Below are 20,512 nucleotides of genomic sequence, written 5' to 3'. Positions count from 1 at the left end.
AAAAACTCCAAGCAAAACAATATTAGAAAAAAGATACTGTATGTATTTCTTGGCAATTTACACCTCCTATCCTAGCTCAGAAGAACATTGCTGTCTGAGTTATGAGATTTCATGATTGTACTATGGTCTGCATGCTTACCTCCAGGTCTGTGAAAAGCCCTTGGTTGTTCTGAAGTATGGCATACATGCAATGTGCAACTGTAATCGCATGCTTCCAGTTGTGATAGGGCACACGGCGATAGTTCTTCTTTACAGACATAGTAAAACGACATAGTTTTTCAATTTCAAAGCTTCAAAGAAAAAAATTGGTGAGAGAGAAGAAACAGAATGGAAAAAAATGACAGTAATTTTAATTCACCCAGAAATAACCCATTTTTTATTAAAAAAATATTAATTTGTTCCTTTACTAAGATCCTTTGTTAGAATTCTGAAACATTTAGATTCGAATAGTCATAGAGAATAATGATGGCCGAGAAATAGTCTCACTGGCGATTTTATTTGGTTACTTTAAACATAACTGACGTCCTCTGAATATAATAATCCGTGTCTCAATACATAGAGTTTGAGGGGCTATTTTATTTAAAGGAACCTATCTCTAAGCCTGCTTACCTACCATGTGTGCCTAAAATAGACTGGTGGTCAAAAGAAATTGGAGGTGGGAGTAGTAATAAAAAGGATTGCTAAACCAGTATTATGTGCTGATGATCATTAAGAATATCTACCAATCTTGCTGTTTCTGACTGTCAGTGCATTTATGTGGCCCTTGTCACAAAAGTGTCTGAGTGCCTCACAATCATTAATGGATTTTATCCATATAACACTCCTACTGCAGGAAGCAGTATCCCCATTGTTACACAGTGGAAACTTAGGCACAGAATGGTTTAAAGGTAAAAATGTCAAAAGCCCCTATGTGACCTGTCTAAGGTCACACAGGAAGTCTGTTTGAGTTTCGAATTAAATCCAAATCTCCTGAGTTCTAATTCAGTGTTCTTTCAAACTGACCATCTTTCCTACCTATTATCGCAGTTTCTTTGAAACTGAGGGTTTTTTTTAGTTCTGTAGCATGGTAATTTCTTATACATTACATTAGTTGGTTACTATACTATACCTTGTGTCTCTAAAACTGGAGGTTACTTATTGTAACTGGAGGTTCTTCGAGATGTGTGGTCCCTATGTATATTTTATTTGTGGGTACACGTGTGTGTGTGGAATACACAAAGGGGTCAGCACTCAAAGATTAATTAAAACTTTTATTATATATTAATAGTTCCTCATTAATGGTTACATTTCAGACACCATCCTTCACTCTACTTTAAATGCCTGGGTACTGCAGTGTATGTCATATGTATGATTACCAACCACATGGTGAGTTCTGCAGTACTACAGTTTAACATGATAAGTTAAGGATGAAGAGGACCCTTTAACCATAAAGCCCTTGCTTTCGGTTAGTGTAAATTAATAAGGCTTAGACCTTATCTGGGTGAGTTCTCTCTGGATTTGTTGCTATTTTATACAATAGCAGTATTAATGTCCTGGTTTTACAGTGTATGTGGTCTGAAAAAACAGAGCTGCATGGCTCTGATCTATCATGTAAATATGTAAACACATTTACTACAAGACGCTATTGAGACAGAAAAACATATTCTTATGTTCGCATGCTGAGCATGCTTATTATTTACTATCACACCGTTTACAGAATTTTAGCCTTGCATCAGAAAAAAATGGAGGTGTACTGTCTTTCACAGAATCTTTAGTATTTTTTTCTTCTCTTTTTTAAATTCTAAAGGTTTCAGTCAGACATTTTCAAACATTTGTTAAAAATATTGTTTGAAATAGGATATTCCCCAGAATATATATATTACAATGATCACTTCCATTCTGTTCAAATACCTGTCTATGCCTACCTACTTTCGGAAAATACTAAAGGACAAATCGCCATCAAAGGCAAAATCACCAAGACAGGATACCTCAGCCTATGATATATAATATTCCCTCAACTGCTGTGCTCCCGTTAGAAGTCAAATGAGGGCAGCAGTATTACTTCTCGCTGGGAGCAAGCAAGGTATTGCCACTGTGAGTCATAGCTCTTTCACCACACTCCCCCTTCCATGGACAGTACAGCTACACACTACCCTGACACAGGACTGTGCCGAATGGTATCATTCTAGCCCTCAACGCATTCAGAATCCAAATGCAACGTTAAGACAACTGCATACTTTGTTTTGGAGGGATAAGCAGCTTTTTTTCTCTATCTATACATTTAAAAAACAATAGAAGAAGTTTCAAAAAGATAAATATATTTGGCTGGTTGAAGGAGGTTCAGTTCCAGGCCTCCCAATCTTCACAGTGTTCCTTTAAAATACTTTTTCTCATATTTATTTATTTTTAAAAAAGTATCCGTGGGCTGAGACTCACTAAGCAAAGTTCCTACTTGGTGCAATTTTTTCACAGCAAATTTAAAACCTCTGGAAAACAAGGCTTAGAATAGAAGCCATTTAGGAGGGAATTTAGCCCCTATCTTTGGATCCAAAGACATCTAACATTAGAAACAAAATGATTTTGCTGTGCAATAGGGTGCCATATTTATTGCTAATCCACTTAGCAGCATGGAGGCAGAGACAGAAGGGAGCAGATTATGAGTAGGTTAGGAATGGGGCCAGAGAGCCATTGAAGTTTTCTGTTCTTATCTGCTGCTGTTGAATGCTAAGGAAGGTCCTAATCGAGAACATCTTTTTAGACACTATTTAAATCATGTTTTAAACTAACACAGCAGCTATATTTGAAATCCTGTGTAGATGGGCCTTAGGACTATTTTACTACTGAGAGGTCCTGTAATGCTGCTATCAGCCTTCAGTTCGAGGAGCAGCAGCTGCAACTCCACTCTGAACTAAGCAGTGCTGCTCAAAAGGCCATTGTTCAATGGGAAGAGTTCCCTCATTTGGAACAGTACTCGCTGACGCCACAACATCCCCAGCCCTTACCAGTCGAGGAACAAAAACTGGGCCTGGAAATCCAGTTTGCTTACTAGATTCCTGTGCAGACAAGGCATAGTATGTTGCTAAAAAAATCCAAGCATTGGAGGAGTTTGACTGCAACATTCAGTAAAAGAAAAATAAAATAATAATAATATTCACAGAACCAAAATAATAGTGACATAAAATACTTGTAATTCATACCAGGTTGCCCCACAGGACTGGTGGACCATGTAGACAAAAATGGCTGGCCAGACATCCTCAAAGGGACCGATATCAAAGTGGTATCTGATGTAAAGAATATTTAAGTTCAGCAGCAGCAGTGGCAAATATCCTTTAATTCTTCTTAAAATGTGGCTAAAAACTACTAGACAACATACTCACCTGACAGTATAGATTTGTTTCTGAACATGCACACTAAAATGACGCCGTGGACCAAATCCTCAGCTGGTGTAAGTTAGTATAGTTCCATTGACTTCGATGGAGCTATGGAAATGTACATCAGCTAAGGACCTGGCCCTCGTTGCTTAATAGTAACATCCACCTCTTCCCCGTTTTAAGGAACTATATTGTTAAAAGAATGCATCAGCTAGTTCGCCAGAATCTTTTTTGTTGGATTAGGATAATGAGGGGAGTTATAAAGTCATTTAAAGTATTCAAACGCAAATTAATCCTTCCCCTCAAAAAGCTGGAAGTATGGCTCATGTATAATGAGAAATTCATCAGCATTTTCAGGGCTGATTGAAATCAATTATTTATTTCGAGAACTAGATACAATTTCCTATAGGTTTAATTTTTGTAGGGAAAAAAATTAGCTGTTACTATTTAATAGAAACTAAATAAAAACGTCAAAATTTAAGGATTTAATACTGTATTTTTATGCTTCATTAGTCAAAGTTTTTTTCCCATATATCAACATTCATAAATTCATTCATCAAGTTCATAAATTCAGCATAGCACAGCTGTTTGTCCTTCGGTTATTAATTAACCCCCTCTCATTGAACCTGCTGTGCTGCAGTGTTCTCTTTATTTCCCATTGAATCCAGCTAAATGGTAGAGTGTCTGAGATACGCTGAACAGCAGAGCAAATGCGTCAGATCTGAAGGTAGCTGAATTGTTTGGAAAATGGTTACCTGTGTTCAGATTCTAAAACTGGGCGGGGGGAAGAGAGATTGTGTTTCAAAAAAGAAAGCCTGTCATATTTAAAAGTAAAAATCATTTTGTTGAGGAGGTCATTCAACAAAGCATTAGAAATTATACTGCAAAGAACTATCCTACATTAGAGCTTAATCCTGAAAACTGCTGAGCACTCTGGCTCCCAACAAGCAAAGCACTTAAGTACATGTTTAACTTTGATCATGAGTAGTCCTAGTTAAACTTAAGCATATGCATGCATGCTTTGCTGAATTGGAGCCAGAGTGCTCAACGCTTTGCATCACTAAGCTTTTGTACGCGCATAAATTTTGTGGTTTACTTTTTACATGATTAGAAAGTCAGGTCTCCCTTACTTTGAGCCTGGAAGGCTCATTCACTACACTCAAACTGGTAGGATTAGGACAGCAGACAGCCCATGCAAATAAAGTCTAATTAATAGAACTTTTTATCTGCCTTCCTTGCGCTTGATATACTGTTGCTGTGCAAAATGTACCATTATTCACATCTGTGCAAAACTGATGCAAAATGCTGTCATTTGGATTAGGTAGCATTTTACATCTGTGTTGCACTTACTTTGTACAGATGTAACAAGGCAGTTGCAAATAAATCCCTATGGTTTTAGGATGTTTCTTTGATAACAGTGATTTCCACAAACCCTCTGTTGTACATGGAAAATTTAACTTTGTGAGTATAAGACAGGTTACAACAGCTGTTGCTGAAATGATAAAAGACTCACAGTTCAATTTCTTTGCAGATGTGGGTAGGGAGTGTGCAGTGCATGAGATTTTGCCACTCTTCTGCTGTACAAACACTGTGATAGGACAGCTTCTCCATTGTTACACGGTAAATACACTCCGAATGGCGAATTCTGTGGTACATCTGAAAGGACAATTGTTATTCATGAACATGGGATTTTAGTTAAGAATATAAAGCCTGTTTCTCTCAAGATCAAACATTTATTCTTAAAAATAAAGGTTTACATTTGCAAAACTGACTAGTTATTTTAGATGCCCGGACACATTTTACAGGGGCCAGACTTTATAATGGTGGGTATTCAGTACTCCTGAAAATCAGGTCCTTTCCTTTTAAGGTATCTAAAGCTGGACACCCAAAAAGGTAGCAGCTCTGCAAAGCCTGCTCCAATGCCCTTGCTCCTGCCTGTGGTGTGGGTAGAAGGCGCAGAACTGGAAAGAGTCACACTGCATCCTTTTGCACCACTGCACTAACCAAGCCACAATTTGACCCAAAAGAGCTCATTTAAATAACAGTATTTTCTATACATTTTCAAACTCTCACCTAGTTTTTCAGGAAATGTATTTGCACTGTCACCCCAGGGACAGCGTTTTCCACAGTAGAGAGTGGAGAAATTACTACCCAGCACCACGGAAAAATAAGTTCATTATATATTAAAAAGCTCAAATTCAACTGTAATAGGCATGGCATGGTTTGTAAATTAATAAAGAGATTTATGTTTCATTATAAGAAAATCCCCAGGAGGAAGATGCCTCCAACATGGTAGATCCATGCCCAATACATGAACTTCCTGATTCTGATTTACACTAAGGCCATTTTACTCCACTCTAGTCATGTAAAGAGGCCTTAAAATGGGTGTAAATATGATTTACTTCCCCTTTACACTGCTAGAGTAGTGTAAAAGTGGCCTTCATGTAAATGAGACTCTGGTCTGACTATGTCATTGTACAATATCTCTCTTCAATAAAATGTGTTAAGTTCCCTTTTGTAATGGTCAATATTGCATTTTTATACCTATATGGTAATGATTGTACAATTGTTTACACTTTCTAAATGAACAGTTATCGTATTTTTAAAAAGCTGACTCGTAAATAATGGCATCAACACTCACCTTGATGCATGGGTAGCTATGCATGGAAAGCTCAGGATGTTAAAGTAAATATACACTCAAATGTATTTGATATACTCCCACCACATTAGGTATTCGAGTATGGTCCCTCAACCATTCAGTTAACTGCATAAAATACATACTCTGAACCCGTACAAATGAATCAAGCCCATGCACCATATCTGAACAGAGTTAAGAGGTGCTCTATGTACTTTGACTGGAGTATATTGTTTTACTTTAGCTGTATATAACGGATATATCAACTACACAATTATTTCAGAAGAATCCTTGTCATGAAAGAATCAACATAGTACTGATGTCCCAATAGCTCAACAAAACAGAATTATGAATCGATTTTAATGATTTCTTAGAGGAAGCTGAATTGATAAAATCCTAAACTGATCCAAACTCTGTATGTTAATAGCTGACAGAACTGAAAACGTGTTTTCTTTACACTTCATATGAGGCTTTTTGGGGATCCAACTTACATTAGCACAGTGTAAGGCTAAAGCACAAAAGACAGCAAACATTTTAAAGTTGTTCTCATCCGTTTTAGAGAAGGCACTTCCACTTATTTTGTTCACCATCTGCACAACACCTATTACACTTCCTCGACTCACAATAGGCATGCACAGAATGTTCCTGGTTGTGTAGCCTGTGTAGAGGTCAACTTCTCTGGGGAAGAGAAAAAGAAGGACAACAATTAATGGCAATCCTTTCTTCCCTAGAAATGTCATTTTAGATATACACAGGATTCACTAATCTAACACTTAAATACATGCATGCATCAATTTTTAGAAAAGGCTTTATAATCTTATAATCCACATTTAAAAGTTAAAGAAATGACACTTCAGCCAATCAAGTCAGCTCATTCATAAAAATATCAAAAATGTTTTTAAAACTTTATTTTTATGACTTAGCTGGTCTTCAAGTGACTGAAGCATACCTATTTTCTAAACCAATCAGATTGAGTTAAAGTTAATAATGGTGCAGCGAGCAGTAGTCCATCCAGCTGTGCAAACTTCCAACTAGAAAAAAATAATTAACCCTTCCTTAATTATTTGGTAAAACAGAATCAAAATCATTTTAATAAAATATAGTCACAAGATCAGGGTGCACACTATGAAAATAAATATCTCAAGTTTGTCTCTCTTCATCAGGATACCTTATCCATGAAAATGTACTAATCAATTGATAATATCCCTAAAATTTGAGTGGAATGTTAAGTAAAAAGCTAGCTGTTTTTCCTGTCCTAGTTGTAACTAAAGAAGGTCTTACCTGTTAAAGCGTGGATCTGCATAGGCATCAGGAATGTTAAGGACTTCACCTGTTCTTGCTACCTGACCTGCTATTCCTTTCTCAATAGAAAATCTGCACATATAAAAGAGACATATCAATCAGCAGGTGAACAGTTTGAATAAACATTTTTCCATTGAAGTTTACCCTGGACATACAAATGTGCATTCAGCCAACCCAGTTTAATTTAATTGTTTGTAAGGATACAATTCTTGTAAGACAAGAAGGAATTGAAATGAATAATGCAGATAGCTATTGAAAATATTTTATATGGATATAGAGCTAAAAAAAGGTCCCATACTACAACCGTTTTGGTTCAAAAGGGATCGTTGTCCATAAGATTAGAGGTTATTTCTAATTCATGTTCATAACATGCAATTACATTTGTGCAGTTTGATTACTTGGTGTTCAAGTCACCAGTTTACTTTACAAATCACCAATTGTATCTCTTATATCCCCACTAGTTTATGAATGAATCTCATGTAATATGTTTCTGGGCAGAGGATAAGTTTGGAGTAAGTCAAGAGAAAATGTCAAGGATGCAATTCATGTGCACTTGGTCACGCAGACCTTAAAATGGATGGATACATTTCATTTTACAGTAAGCTAAGATGCATTAGTAGTGACTGAAACTTGCAGACCTTCCACAATGAAATCATATACATGAAGCATATTGAGGTTGATTCATACAAATCTTGCAGTCAATATTATTACAACAAAATAATTTTGACCATTCTTCAACAATAAAACACTTCTGGCTTCTATAATCCAAAGGAGGCATGGATGAGAATAAACAGACACTCAAAGGTGGATCACACTCAGATGTTAGTCTAAATGGGTAAAAGCCTGACTCCACTGGGGCCAGAATTTTACTCACTATGTCAAGAAGTTTAAGTTGGTGTATGCTACCATACCATACGCTACCATACTTTTGCCTACCCCCACAATATATACTCCAGTTACAGCATTATCCCAATACAGACTCCGTCAGACAGATTCTCACCCTCTAACAAATGTGTATGTTACATTCCTCTCCCCTTATACATCACTCCTGAATTTGCCTCACAGACTCCCTACACTCAAAGTAAAAATTTATGTAATTCTCACACTGAGGAGATAGATGAGAAGACTGTAAACAAGAAAATCCATTATCAGGAGGGTGTAAGAAAGTGTAAATAGGCCCTCCCTTCTTTAATTTACACCATCTTCTTGCTCCTCGGTATGTAAATTGCACCAGCGTAGACTCACTTACACTCAGGTACACAACGTAGTAAAAAAAAAGTAAACATCAGCCTAAGGGAGTTCCATTGAGACTAAGGGAATCTGACTTACATTCCCTTCTGAACCATATCTAATACTGGTCCATAACCTTGAAGAAACAACTGAATAAACCATTTTAGAATATGTCTGCTGAGTGAAGAGCCATGTGTGTGTATTTTATGTTTGAAAAGTTCTGAAGTAACGCATGGGATTTAGTCACACGATTTTCACTGACTATAAAAAGATGTGGATCAAATCCCATGCCCTGCTTTAAAAAATCTCAATTTATCTCCATTAGGGATTTTCCGGGATGAAAGGCACTATATAAATAAGCATTCTCTACTAAAATTGAAGTATTTAAAAATTATCTGGTTATTCTGGCTGGTTTTTTCACTAAGGATGGGGGTATGTGTAAAATTTACACACTAATGAGGCAATCTGTACCAGGCAGATGATGCATCCGTTTTAACAATATTCATAGAACCTTGTGTAACCCTTCCATGCCTGTGCAAAGCTTAGAATTGACCAATTCAAGTGCTCTTTAAAATCCCAACTATTCAAGTGAGAATGAAGTCCCCGATTCATCACATCCGGTGAGGCAAGAAGAAACTAAACTAAGAGTAAATGGATTGCCCACCTTAAAAGGATTGATTAGATCAGACCAGTTACTGGCAATGCCTGGTTCAGAATTACCCACTATCATTTCCCTCGTTTGGATGAGTGTCAGAGAACATCTCACATTTAGACTGAACTTGGGAACGCCAGTGTAGAACTGTAAATAAGGGGTTTAATTTAACACCTGCTCCTTTACCTACCTTGGAGCACCTGTGTTTTTTTCCAACATGATTTCCAAAAGGACCGCCTCCGGAAGACGGCATTTCCAGGAGTGACGTTATAGCTTCAGAGACGTTGTTTCGATGGCACTGCAATGTCATTCCCAGAAGTACTACCTTCTGGAGGCGGGTCCTGGTGGGAATGATATCACAGTATGACAAGTATTGTCAGGGTAGGCACCTGCAAGTAGGCACAGACACTGGGTAACAAAATACCTGCACATCACTAGTTAGGATTAAATTGCATTCTTCTGCTGTTCTTACCTTATTTCTTTGGTCTTCTTGAAGACAGGTTTCCCTTCCTTCTCCTCTCCAATATCAAAAAGGTCTGAATACAGCTCCTTGTTCTTGTGATCAACCTGGAAGAGTGCACAGCGGTCTGCATTCACCAGGTTTTTTGCATATATCTACAGACAGAGAACAAAACTAGGATTAATCATCATGAGGCTCAGGTGGACTTTACTCATTAATCTATTAATGAGGGTAAACCCTTCTAATGTGAAAGTTCTACCAGCTTTTACAGAGAATATTTTCTAGAAGTTTCCTTAACCACAACAATTTAGATTACAACTTAACACATACAAATGTTTTTGTTTCATACAATATTTTATTTAAATGAAGCTATCACTTAAAATTTTAACATTTAAATTTTAAAATTTCAGGGTTTTTTAGATGCTTCAGTGGGTCATGTAGAAGGAGAAAAATAGCTCTCCCATTGAAGAGGGGTATTTGTGGCTGACCCTCTTTCACCTACTTTTAAAAACAATTTTCTTTCCATTATTTTAACATATCTGAAGATTCAACAGTATGAAAAATTTTTATGGGCTTTATGACTTCTAAAACTGTAAATAAATACTGTTCCGAACGGAAATGTGGACTGACCAGTCACTACAGCTAGATGCAACTATCAAAATAGGCTTTGAGGCCAAAGAGAGAAGCATCATCGTATCCTACTTTAAAATTAGAGCTTGATAAGATTTGTCTGACATTTCTGTCCCCCTTTTTTTTTTATAAAATAAGCAAGACACAACTTTGCTTTCTTACATCTTTTAGTTTATTTGTCATTTATCATGAATAGCATTTATTGTATTGCGGTAGCATTTAGATGCCTCAGTCAAGTTGGGACCCCATTGTGTTAGGCACTGTACAGGCATATAATAAATGACAATCCTTGCCCCAAAGACAGAGAGACTTCAAACCCTTTGGGGTTCAGCACATCTTCTCAAAATGTAAATGCTCCACATTTTAAAAAATAAGCCAGCTAACTATTTGTTGTTTGAAAATCATAATATATTTAACTCCTAAAATGCTAATCTGGGTTATTTCTCTATTATTCAAGAGCAAGAAAATTCTGGGATTAAGATTTTACTCTTGATTATATGATACACAATCCCTCTAGTGTATATGATATTTGAGCTCATAAGGGCCCCAAATACATCTAACTTCCCAATTGCAGAAACTCTGAAAAATAACTTTATACATAAAGTCCAAAGTATGTTTGGTTGACTCAAGTACACAATGCACATCCTTTTCTAAGAGTTCTGAAATATCTAGACCCAACAGTATGATCTAAGAACAGAGCAAAAATCTGATCTCTGAATTCCACCTCTCACTTCAAATGAGAACAGGTTAAACACTTCCCACACGCTAGTCTGTGGGGTCAATTTTCAGAAAATTAGTTTGCAGCAACTATAAAAAGGAGAGACAGAAATGTACAGAGACTATCCAAATGTATGATTCCATCTGAAGTAAAAGAAGGCTTTATGTAGTATAATATTTTTCAAAGGTATTGTGTAACATAATAGTCATTTTGTTGTGAAGTCACAGGATTTAATGCTACCGTATATATTAAATAAATTATATTCTAACATTTGATAATACAGATCATAAAAGCTGGTGTACAGCGGGTGTGCCATCTCCTTATATAATAATATAAAGGTTTGCGTATACAAAGCTTCATGCTTCTCCATCACACACACACACACACACACACACACACACACGTGAAATCCTTCAGTAATGATCCCAAACAGATTTTTAAAAGGATGCACAAAGTAAAATCCAAACTGGACTTTAGGAGATAGCCCCAAAATTGAATGCTCTAATCCTGATGATTTCAGCTGGACAAAACACAAACACACCTGATTCTTTTTTGCTCTCATGTCCTTTGCCAATTTGAAGAATACTCCTAGATAAGTTCATTTACAGCAGACAAAGGGGCCAGATCTTAATCTCCGATTTTAAGAACTCTACATCTGTGCTCATACATTTTGTGAAATATGCTGTGTGTGTGTGTGTGTATGTGTGGGGGGGGAGGGGCGGGGGAGGGAGGGAGAGAGCAGGCAGGTGAAAGTGCAGGCACCTTTAGGCACTTTCACCTGCACTAAATTCACTACAGAGTTCAAATAAGAAAGAAAAAGATAAAAAGACAAAAGCAGAGAAATGCTACTATTATTAGTGCAAGAACCATCGGGATCACCAAAACCTTGCATTATAATCTCCAGGAAATGGACTGCGGAGATGAGATTGACTCTTGCTGTTTCCTCTCTCTAGGAGATATGGTGAGACACAGAAATGATACAATTGGTAGAGACAATTCCAGTAGAACTGCAGTGGATGCACAAACTAGCAGATCCATCCTTCTCTTTCTACTAGACCCAGAAGAAGCCAAATGGCACAGATTACAAAGGAAGTTGAATGTGAAGCATGCATGCAGGTTGTACAGCAGAATGCTGAGAGAGCAGGTGTTGGGAAGGAAGATGAAAGAATAAACATATTGCTTTGCCATGTGTGTGTTCCACTTGGTGACTGTTCACAGAGAATATCATTATCTATCATTAAATTCTGTGTATAATGTTACCACAGTTCTTTTAAATATTAAACAATGTTGTGAAGTAATTTGTGCAAATACAAATAGACAAAGCTGCTGAAACTGAGGAATGTTTCTTGTGCATTGAAGAGAGCAATTCTTGTCTGTGTAGTAACTAGAATTAGGCTAAGATTGCAAAATATTTCTCATGAATATTGATTCAAATTTCTAAACAAATTTGCTTTGACATTGTTTGCACTGTTGGCGTGTTTACTTTCTGTGAATATTCTCGCTAAAAAGTTCACTGATAAGATTAGGGCAAACATTGGAGAATATTGCTGGATAATGATTTTTAAATCTGTGAAAAATGCAAGCACTCATCAGAAAACTAACTCTTATTTACACTCATTCAGTCAGGGAAGAGAACCATGCTATTCAACATAGTTGTCCAAAATGAACCAGCACCACCACGCACATTTCAAACACTTAGCAAACAATATATAGACAAATGTATTTGCAGATATTGTTCACTGAATAACTCTGAAAAACGAAAAAATTCAAAAAAATTGTGATCTGTTTATGAACCAAAAAAAAGTGAAATCCATTGACTAAATAATCTGTTAGTTATTACTATGCAATGAGTGTTAATTGCTGCCATAATGTTCTGTGACTGACTGTGCCACTTGGTAGTTGAGGAACTTAAATCAGTTTATATCCTAACTGGGGGGTAAGAACTCTCTTCTGTACATATCACCTGTCATTGGATAAACTATTTATGGGTAATGCTGGTTATTTTCCCATGGCATCATACAGAAAATGCTCTTCAATCTGAAGGGCTTTTTTTGTGTGTGTGTGTGTGTTTTTTTGTTTTTGTTTTTTGAGGTATGTATTGCAATGTGCAGTGATTTGAAAGTAGAAAGAACAGAGGAACAAGTTGAAAAATGCTAAGGAAAGCTGGTGCCTTTCTATACACAAATATTCCATTTATCTAGCTCAACATTTAATTCACAGAGACCTCATAATTTAGTACTTATGAAACTGTGAAATGAAGTTTTTGCAATAAACAAAACCAAGGAGACCCTTATTACTATTTCCTTGCAGACTATCCTCAGCATTGCTTATCATATTAATTCATTATAAACAGTTTCTATGGTTCAACAATGCTGCACTTTACTACAATGAAAAGGAGATTGGAAGATTAACAGATGTGATATATGAATTTAAAGGTGGAAAAAAGAGAGCTTACCATTATATGTTCAAGTAGAGCATCTATTGCAACTATATTATCAAAATAGGTTCTGTAGAAGAAGACATACAAAATCAGTACAAGATTCTGGGCAGATTTCAAGTTTTAGTTCCCTTTAGATAAACACACAACTCTGTTACAATAAATAAATAAAAATAAAAGAGAGAGCCTACCATATGTTGATTCAGGCCCCTATTCAACAAAACACTTCAGCACATGCTTCAGAGCTTTACTGTCTTTCATAATGAATGTTCTTTTTACACTTGAACACACTTATATACACACACACACACACACACACTTTTTTCCTTGATAAAATGCTTTAAAAATGCATTATTTAAATACTTCCAAATATATTTCATTAGGTTTCTGAATCAGGTTACCTGTCAAAATTAATGTCATACTAAACCACTTTTAATAATGCTATGGAGGCAACAACCTAGAAAACATTTAAATGAATGTTCTTTATTAACCCAGGTGTAGCAGGTGACCTTGGGGTTACAAAGAAAGAAGAACTGATATCTCACTCTCACAATGAAACTGAGACTGTCCAAGGACAGTCAAAAGTATTGAAAGATAAAGGTCAAACTTATTAGTAAAAGAAGCCTAAATCTTCCACATACCCAGATTTAATAACCCTTGGATTACAACATTCCTAACTGACAGAAAAAGATGTTGTCCCTTACACAAATACAGCTCCCTTTTGTGTTGGGTCCAGTGGGAAGGAAATATATAATAAATTAATTTTGTGTTTCCAGTGACTGCATGTAATTTGAGCATTTGTATTCTATACCCATTCTAAAACCTTACAGAAAACATCCTGGTAACACTGCATGTCAACTATTTGCTCAATGAATTGGAAACCTACGTTCTATAAAATAAAGGTACAGACCATTTTTCAAGGCAAACCATATTATTTTATTGCTAGTGCAAGCCTTTCACCTGCAGCAACATGGACAGTTGTCATTAAATGAGTTCCTAGTTTTGTGGGTGAAATATATTTTTCTGCAGATAGTGATCATCCTAATCACTGACATGATGAAACATTCTTTTACCTATAAAATTTCAAGCATTAAAATATTAACTATTATTTAAAATATTAAAATATTAAAGCAACAAGTGCTTTTAGAACATTTTAAGGTAATCTAGTGAGATAAGATGGGTGAAGTAATATCTTTTATTGGACCACTTTCTGTTGGTGAGAGAGACAAGCTTTCAAGCCATACTGAGCTCTTCTTCACCAACAGAAGTTGGTCCATTAAAAGATATTACCTCACCCACCTTGTCTCTCTAATATCCTGACACTGACACAGCTTCAAGTACACTGCATATAACATTAAAATAATCTGTCAGATGTAACAGGCCACCTAATCCTAAAACAGGCAGGGCTTGATTGGTGCAGAGTCTTACAGCAGATTCTGCCAGTACAGACTTCCTAGTGGCACGAAGTCTGCCTGGGTGGGTGTGGCCACAACAGTGCAAGATACCTGAACCAATGGGGGCCTTATGGACTGGCAGTGCAGAAATGGATGGTGCTGGCTAGGGAGGGTAACTCTCACAACTGGAGCACTGTCATGGATGGGTATAAGCTGTTCAGGAAGGACAGGCAGGGGCTGGAGGAGTTGCACTGTGTGTAAGAGAGCACTATGATTGCTCTGAGCTCCAGAATGAAACTGGAGATAAACCAGTTGAGAGTCTCTGGGTTAAGCTTAGAAGCAAGAACAATAAGGGTGATGTCGTGGTGGGTGTCTATTATAGACCACCAGACCAGGAGGACGAGGTAGATGAGTCTTTCTTCAGCCAACTAGGGGAAGTTTCCAGTTCACAGGACCTGGTTCTCTTGGAGGACTTCAATCACCCTGACATCTGCTGGAAGAGCAATACAGCAAAGCACAGACAATCCAGGAAGTTTTTGGAGAGTGTTGTGGACAACTTCCTGGTGCAAGTGCTGGAGCAACCAACTAGGGGCCGTGCTCCTCTTGACTCGCTGCTCACAAACAGGGAAGATTTGGTAGGGGAAGTAGAAGTGGGTGGCAACCTAGGCAGCAGAGACCATGAGATGGTTGAGTTCAAGATCCAGACAAAAGGAAGAAAGAACAGCAGGATACGGACCATGGACTTCAGAAAAGCAGACTTTGACTCCCTCAGGGAGCTGATGGGCAGGATCCCTTGGGAGGCTAATATGAGGGGGAAAGTAACCCAAGAGAGCTGGCTGTATTTTAAAGAAACTTTATTGAGGGCACAGGAACAAACCATCCTGATGTGCAGAAAGAATAGCAAATATGGTAGGTGCCCACCTTGGCTTAACAAAGTCTTTGGTGAGCTTAAACACAAAAAAGAAGCTTACAAGAAGTGGAAGCTTGGTCAGATGACTAGGGAGGATTATAAAAATACTGCTCGAACATGCAGGAATGAAATCAGGAAGGCCAAAGCACAACTGGAATTGCAGCTAGCAAGGGATGTGAAAGGAAACAAGAAGGGTTTCTACAGGTATGTTGCCAACAAGAGGAAGTTTAGGGAAAGTGTGGGCCCCTTACAGAATGGGGGAGGCAACCTAGTGACACAGGATGTGGAAAAAGCTGAGGTACTCAATGCCTTTTTTGCCTCTGTCTTCACAGACAAGGTCAGCTCTCAGACTACTGCACTGGGCATCACAGAATGGGGAGGAGGTGAACATCCCTCAATGATGAAGGAACAGATCCAAGACTACTTAGAAAGACTGGACATACACAAGTCCATGGGGCCAGATGCAATGCACCCGAGGGTGCTGAGGGAGTTGGCTGAGGTGATTTCAGAGCCATTGGCTATTATCTTTGAAAGCTCGTGGCAATTGGGGGAGGTCCCTGATGATTGGAAAAAGGCAAATATAGTGCCCATCTTCAAGAAAGGGAAGAAAGAGGATCCAGGGAACTACAGACCAGTCAGCCTGGCCTCAATCCCTCAAGAAATCCATTTTAAGGCACTTGGAAGTGAGGAAGGTGATCAGGAACAGTCAACATGGATTCACCAAGGGCAAGTCATGCCTGACCAACCTGATTGCCTTCTATGAAGAGGTGACTGGCTCTGTGAATGTGGGGAAAACAGTGGACGTGATATACCTTGACTTTAGCAAAGCTTTTGATACAGTCTTCTACAGTATTCTTATCAGCAAGTTAAAGAAGTATGGATTGGATGAATGGACTATAAAATGGATAGAGAACTGGTTAGATCATCAGGCTCAATGGATGGTGATCAATGGCTCCATATCTAGCTGGCAACTGGTCACAAGCGGAGTGCCCCAAGGGTCGGTCCTGTGGCCGGTTTTGTTCAACATCTTCTTTGATCTGGAGGATGGGGTAGATTGCACCCTCAGCAAGTTTGCAGATGACACTAAGTTAGGGGGCATGGTAGATACCCTGGAAGGTAGGGATAGGATACAGAGGGACCTAAACAAATTGGAGGATTGGGCCAAAAGAAATCTGATGAGGTTCATCAAGGACAAGTGTAGAGTCCGCCACTTAGGATGGAAGAATCCTATGCACAGCTACAGACTGGGGACCGACAAGCTAGGCAGCAGTTCTGCAGAAAAGGATCTGGGAGTCACATTGGATAAGAAGCTGGATATGAGTCAGCAGTGTGCCCTGGTTGCCAAGAAGGCTAATAGCATACTGGGATGAATTAGTAGAAGCATTGCCAGCAGATCGAGGGAAGTGATTATTCCCCTCCATTTGGCATTGGTGTGGCCGCATTTGGAGTATTGTGTCCAGTTTTGGGGCCCCCACTACAAGAAGGATGTGGACAAATTGGAGAGAGTCCAGCGGAGGGCAACAAAAATGATTAGGGGGCTGGAGCACAAGACTTATGAGGAGAGGCTGAGGGAACTAGGCTTGTTTAGTCTGCAAAAGAGAAGAATGAGGGGGATTTGAGAGCAGCCTTTAACTACCTGAAAGGGGGTTCCAGGGAGGATGGAGCTAGGCTGTTCTCAATGGTAGTAGATGACAGAACAAGGAGCAATGGTCTCAAGTTGCAGTGGGGGAGGTCTAGGTTGGACATTAGGAAAAAGTTTTTCAGTAGGACGGTGGTGAAGCACCGGAATGGGTTACCTAGGGAGGTGGTGGAATCTCCATCTTTAAAGGTTTTTAAGCTGCGGCTCGACAAAACTCTCGCTGGGATGATTTAGCTGAGGTTAGTCCTGCTTTGAGCAGGGGATTGGACTAGATGACCTCCTGAGGTCCCTTCCAACTCTAATATTTTATTATTCTAATGTCCATTGCTGAAAGACACTCCATAGCAATGAATCGTGCAGTTCCCACTTGTGGTCATTGGAGAAATGTCTGCTGAGGCTGACTGATGATGTGTTGTGTACCGCTGGAAGGTGCACTGCCAAGAAGGTGATCTGGTGGCCAATATACTAGTTCCATAAATTTACTACTTCTATGCAAAGAGGGATGGACCTTGCTTCCCCTAGTTACTTGACATAGTAATCTATTAGAGAGACACGATGGGTGAGGTAATATCTTTTATTGGACCAACTTCTGTTGGTGGAAGAGACAAGCTTTTGTCTGGGAAAGGTACACAGATTATCAAGAGTAAAGACAAAATGGAACAGATTGTTAAGCAAAAGTTAACACATGTTGCAACAGACTTCACCCGCCTTGTCTCTCTAATGCCATGGGACAAACATGGCTACAACAACACTGCAGATATAAATTACTGTCATGCTGTTGGACATGACTTGAATGTGCAAGGTCTGAATAAACAGGCTTCACATGTACATCATGCAATTTCAGAAGGTTTATATGCAACTGGGATTCTTGGCTAGTCCAGGTACTCTCCATTACATGTTTATCTAGATGAGCTCCCCACTATAGCAGGAAGGCATTTATGATCATTATTTTTGTGGAGGGGGGATAGACTTCAATTCCAAGCAATTATAAGCAAGGGTTACTCTTGATTCTTTGAGGAAATGTAATGATTCATCTGTTTTTTCTCTCAATAGTTATTTCCCTCAAAAGGCAGATCCTCCATGGTGGATTGAATTTCTTTGGGTAATCTGGAGGACAGGAGCCAAAAAGAGCATATCAGGACTATGGAAGTTGCCACTGAGTGGGAGATTGGCCCTCTTGGCCCCAGAGAATGCAGCAGATACAATCTACCCAGCAACCTTTGTTGATAATTGCTTGGAATTGAAGTCTATCTTCTTGAGGGAGTATGTTGGTGAATTCTGATAACTTGTAATTAATAAAATCATATTTTAACATTGAAGCTTGGTGGTTCACTATGCAGAACTGAAAACTCACCGAAGTGAAGTTCTTTCTCTAGGAGAGGTCTAGATGTTTGGACTCCTTATCCAAGGGTGTAGATCTACAGTAGTATTGCCTTTTCATTTTGGGGAAGTTTGTTTTGATTCCTGGTGTGATTTTATGGATTTGGGACGTTGCATGTATGGATCCCATGGACTCTAGTAAAGTTAGTGTGAGGGGGTTGTAAGGAAAATGGGGCGATCCCCATGAAAGAAGGTACCACTTGTCCCAGGTGTGTAATCCCTCGTACATGAGAGGGAATACACCCATGAAATCTGAGAACCAGTGTCTTGATGGGTGGTGAAGCTCTTCCGCTGATACCTGACTCAGAGGAAGAGGCAGCTTCAATGTCTATGGGTGGTGCTGTTGTTACTAGTGGTCTTCTTATGCCTCAGCTGATCGACAGTACAGGTGAGTGGTGAATGGATAGGTGTTGGGACATCACTGGTTAGGACCAGATCTTATAGTAGAGACAATTCTGGGTTTGTGTAGCTAGAAATGTACTCCAGGCCACTGTATCTAACCCCTGACCCAAGACAATGGACCAGGCTTCTTTCTTTTGGTCGAGTCAGTGGTGTTGGTCTTGCCATTGTTTTACAGTACTGACTCCTTAGGCCACGTCAGTACCATTGGGGTAAGAGGCATCTGCTGCCTTCTTTGCCTCTCTGGTACTGAGGATGCTCCCACTATCATTGGTCAGGGCTGGTTTTAGGACACTCTTGCCCTCTGGTACCACAAAACTGGTACCAGTCCTAGTGAGCTCCTGACAATTCCATACCAGGGTGCAGAGTCTAACCTGATTTATAGGATGTCAGAAAGGAGGTCCTCTTGGATTAGGACTTGGAGGGGGTTTTCTCACATCTTTTGTGAGAATGTTTGTTTGTTTCCTCCCAGTTGGAGGAGTCTTTTGTACTACTCTGATTGTTCCCAGAGCTGGAGACCACCATACTCAGAAGAGCATTTCTTGATGCCTTTGCCCAACATACAAGGGGACCTCATGGGCCATGGATCAGACTGGAGCCTCATAGCACAATCCATTAAGGACTCTCCAAAGCCTGTACTCAATGGCTTGATAGGTTCTACTTGAAAAGGACCAGCAGATACTGCACTTAGAGGGGATATGAGCTTTCCCAAAATAGTAGAGGCTGGAAAGCCCCAGATACAGGACACACAATTTTTTAATCCTGAGCATACTAGGAACCCCTATAGAGGTTTGGGTAGGGTGGGAGACCCTCCCAGGCTCTGAATTACTGAAAACTATATTAACTAGCTATAAAAACTACCTAACAGGTATTAAAAATCATTTAAAACTAACTACACATTTAGAAGAAGCCAGCTAGCTAAAGCTGTGGACATTTGTAGAGGTCCCATCTCAAACCACAAGCAGTAGAAAGGAACTGGAGAGGTGGTCAGTCCGCAATGCTGCTCCTTATGCCTTCATTTCAGAGCATGAGGAGGAGAAGGGCATAGTTGGGAACTAACAGCCAGTGCCAGCAAAAATCTTCCAGTCTCAGGGATATGGAGAATATATACATCTCAAGTGAAATACACATAGGGACCATTTCTTGAAGAGGAACTAACAGTTTGATATAACAGTGTCCAGCAATAATGTGGATTGCAATCATCATCGGTGGCAACAGCAACTTTACATGGCTATGATATAGCTGTGGTGGCACAGAGAATGGACTTCCATCTTGAATGGTCCTTTGCAAGTCTTCTTTCTTTGGTAAGACTCAGTATGAAAAGGTTCAGGTTTCTCAAATCCCTCAGCATTGCATCTTCCAATCTCATTCCTGGC

At 38.9% G+C, this 20,512-nt stretch overlaps 1 protein-coding gene across 2 annotated transcripts in view; it reads right to left on the bottom strand.

The window, feature by feature from the left end:
* Window positions 1-20,512, bottom strand: part of PDE10A (phosphodiesterase 10A) — a 279,406-nt gene that overhangs the window by 26,702 nt on the left and 232,192 nt on the right. For both annotated transcript variants that reach the window (XM_067560784.1, XM_067560785.1), the window contains 7 exons: window positions 13,433-13,484; window positions 9,642-9,784; window positions 7,267-7,359; window positions 6,477-6,663; window positions 4,864-5,006; window positions 3,177-3,260; window positions 140-290 (listed from right to left, as the gene is read on the bottom strand). In XM_067560784.1, the coding sequence (XP_067416885.1) occupies window positions 140-290; window positions 3,177-3,260; window positions 4,864-5,006; window positions 6,477-6,663; window positions 7,267-7,359; window positions 9,642-9,784; window positions 13,433-13,484 (853 nt within the window). The remainder of the gene's footprint in view (window positions 1-139; window positions 291-3,176; window positions 3,261-4,863; window positions 5,007-6,476; window positions 6,664-7,266; window positions 7,360-9,641; window positions 9,785-13,432; window positions 13,485-20,512) is intronic.

The sequence above is a fragment of the Emydura macquarii genome, unplaced genomic scaffold (assembly GCF_026122565.2).
Source record: "Emydura macquarii macquarii isolate MOO-44397 ecotype Brisbane River unplaced genomic scaffold, CSIRO-AGI_Emac_v2 contig_2308, whole genome shotgun sequence".
In the NCBI taxonomy this organism is placed as follows: domain Eukaryota; kingdom Metazoa; phylum Chordata; order Testudines; family Chelidae; genus Emydura; species Emydura macquarii.
The sequence above is the reverse complement of the archived record's forward strand: the minus strand, read 5'-3'. Positions and strand labels throughout refer to the sequence as shown.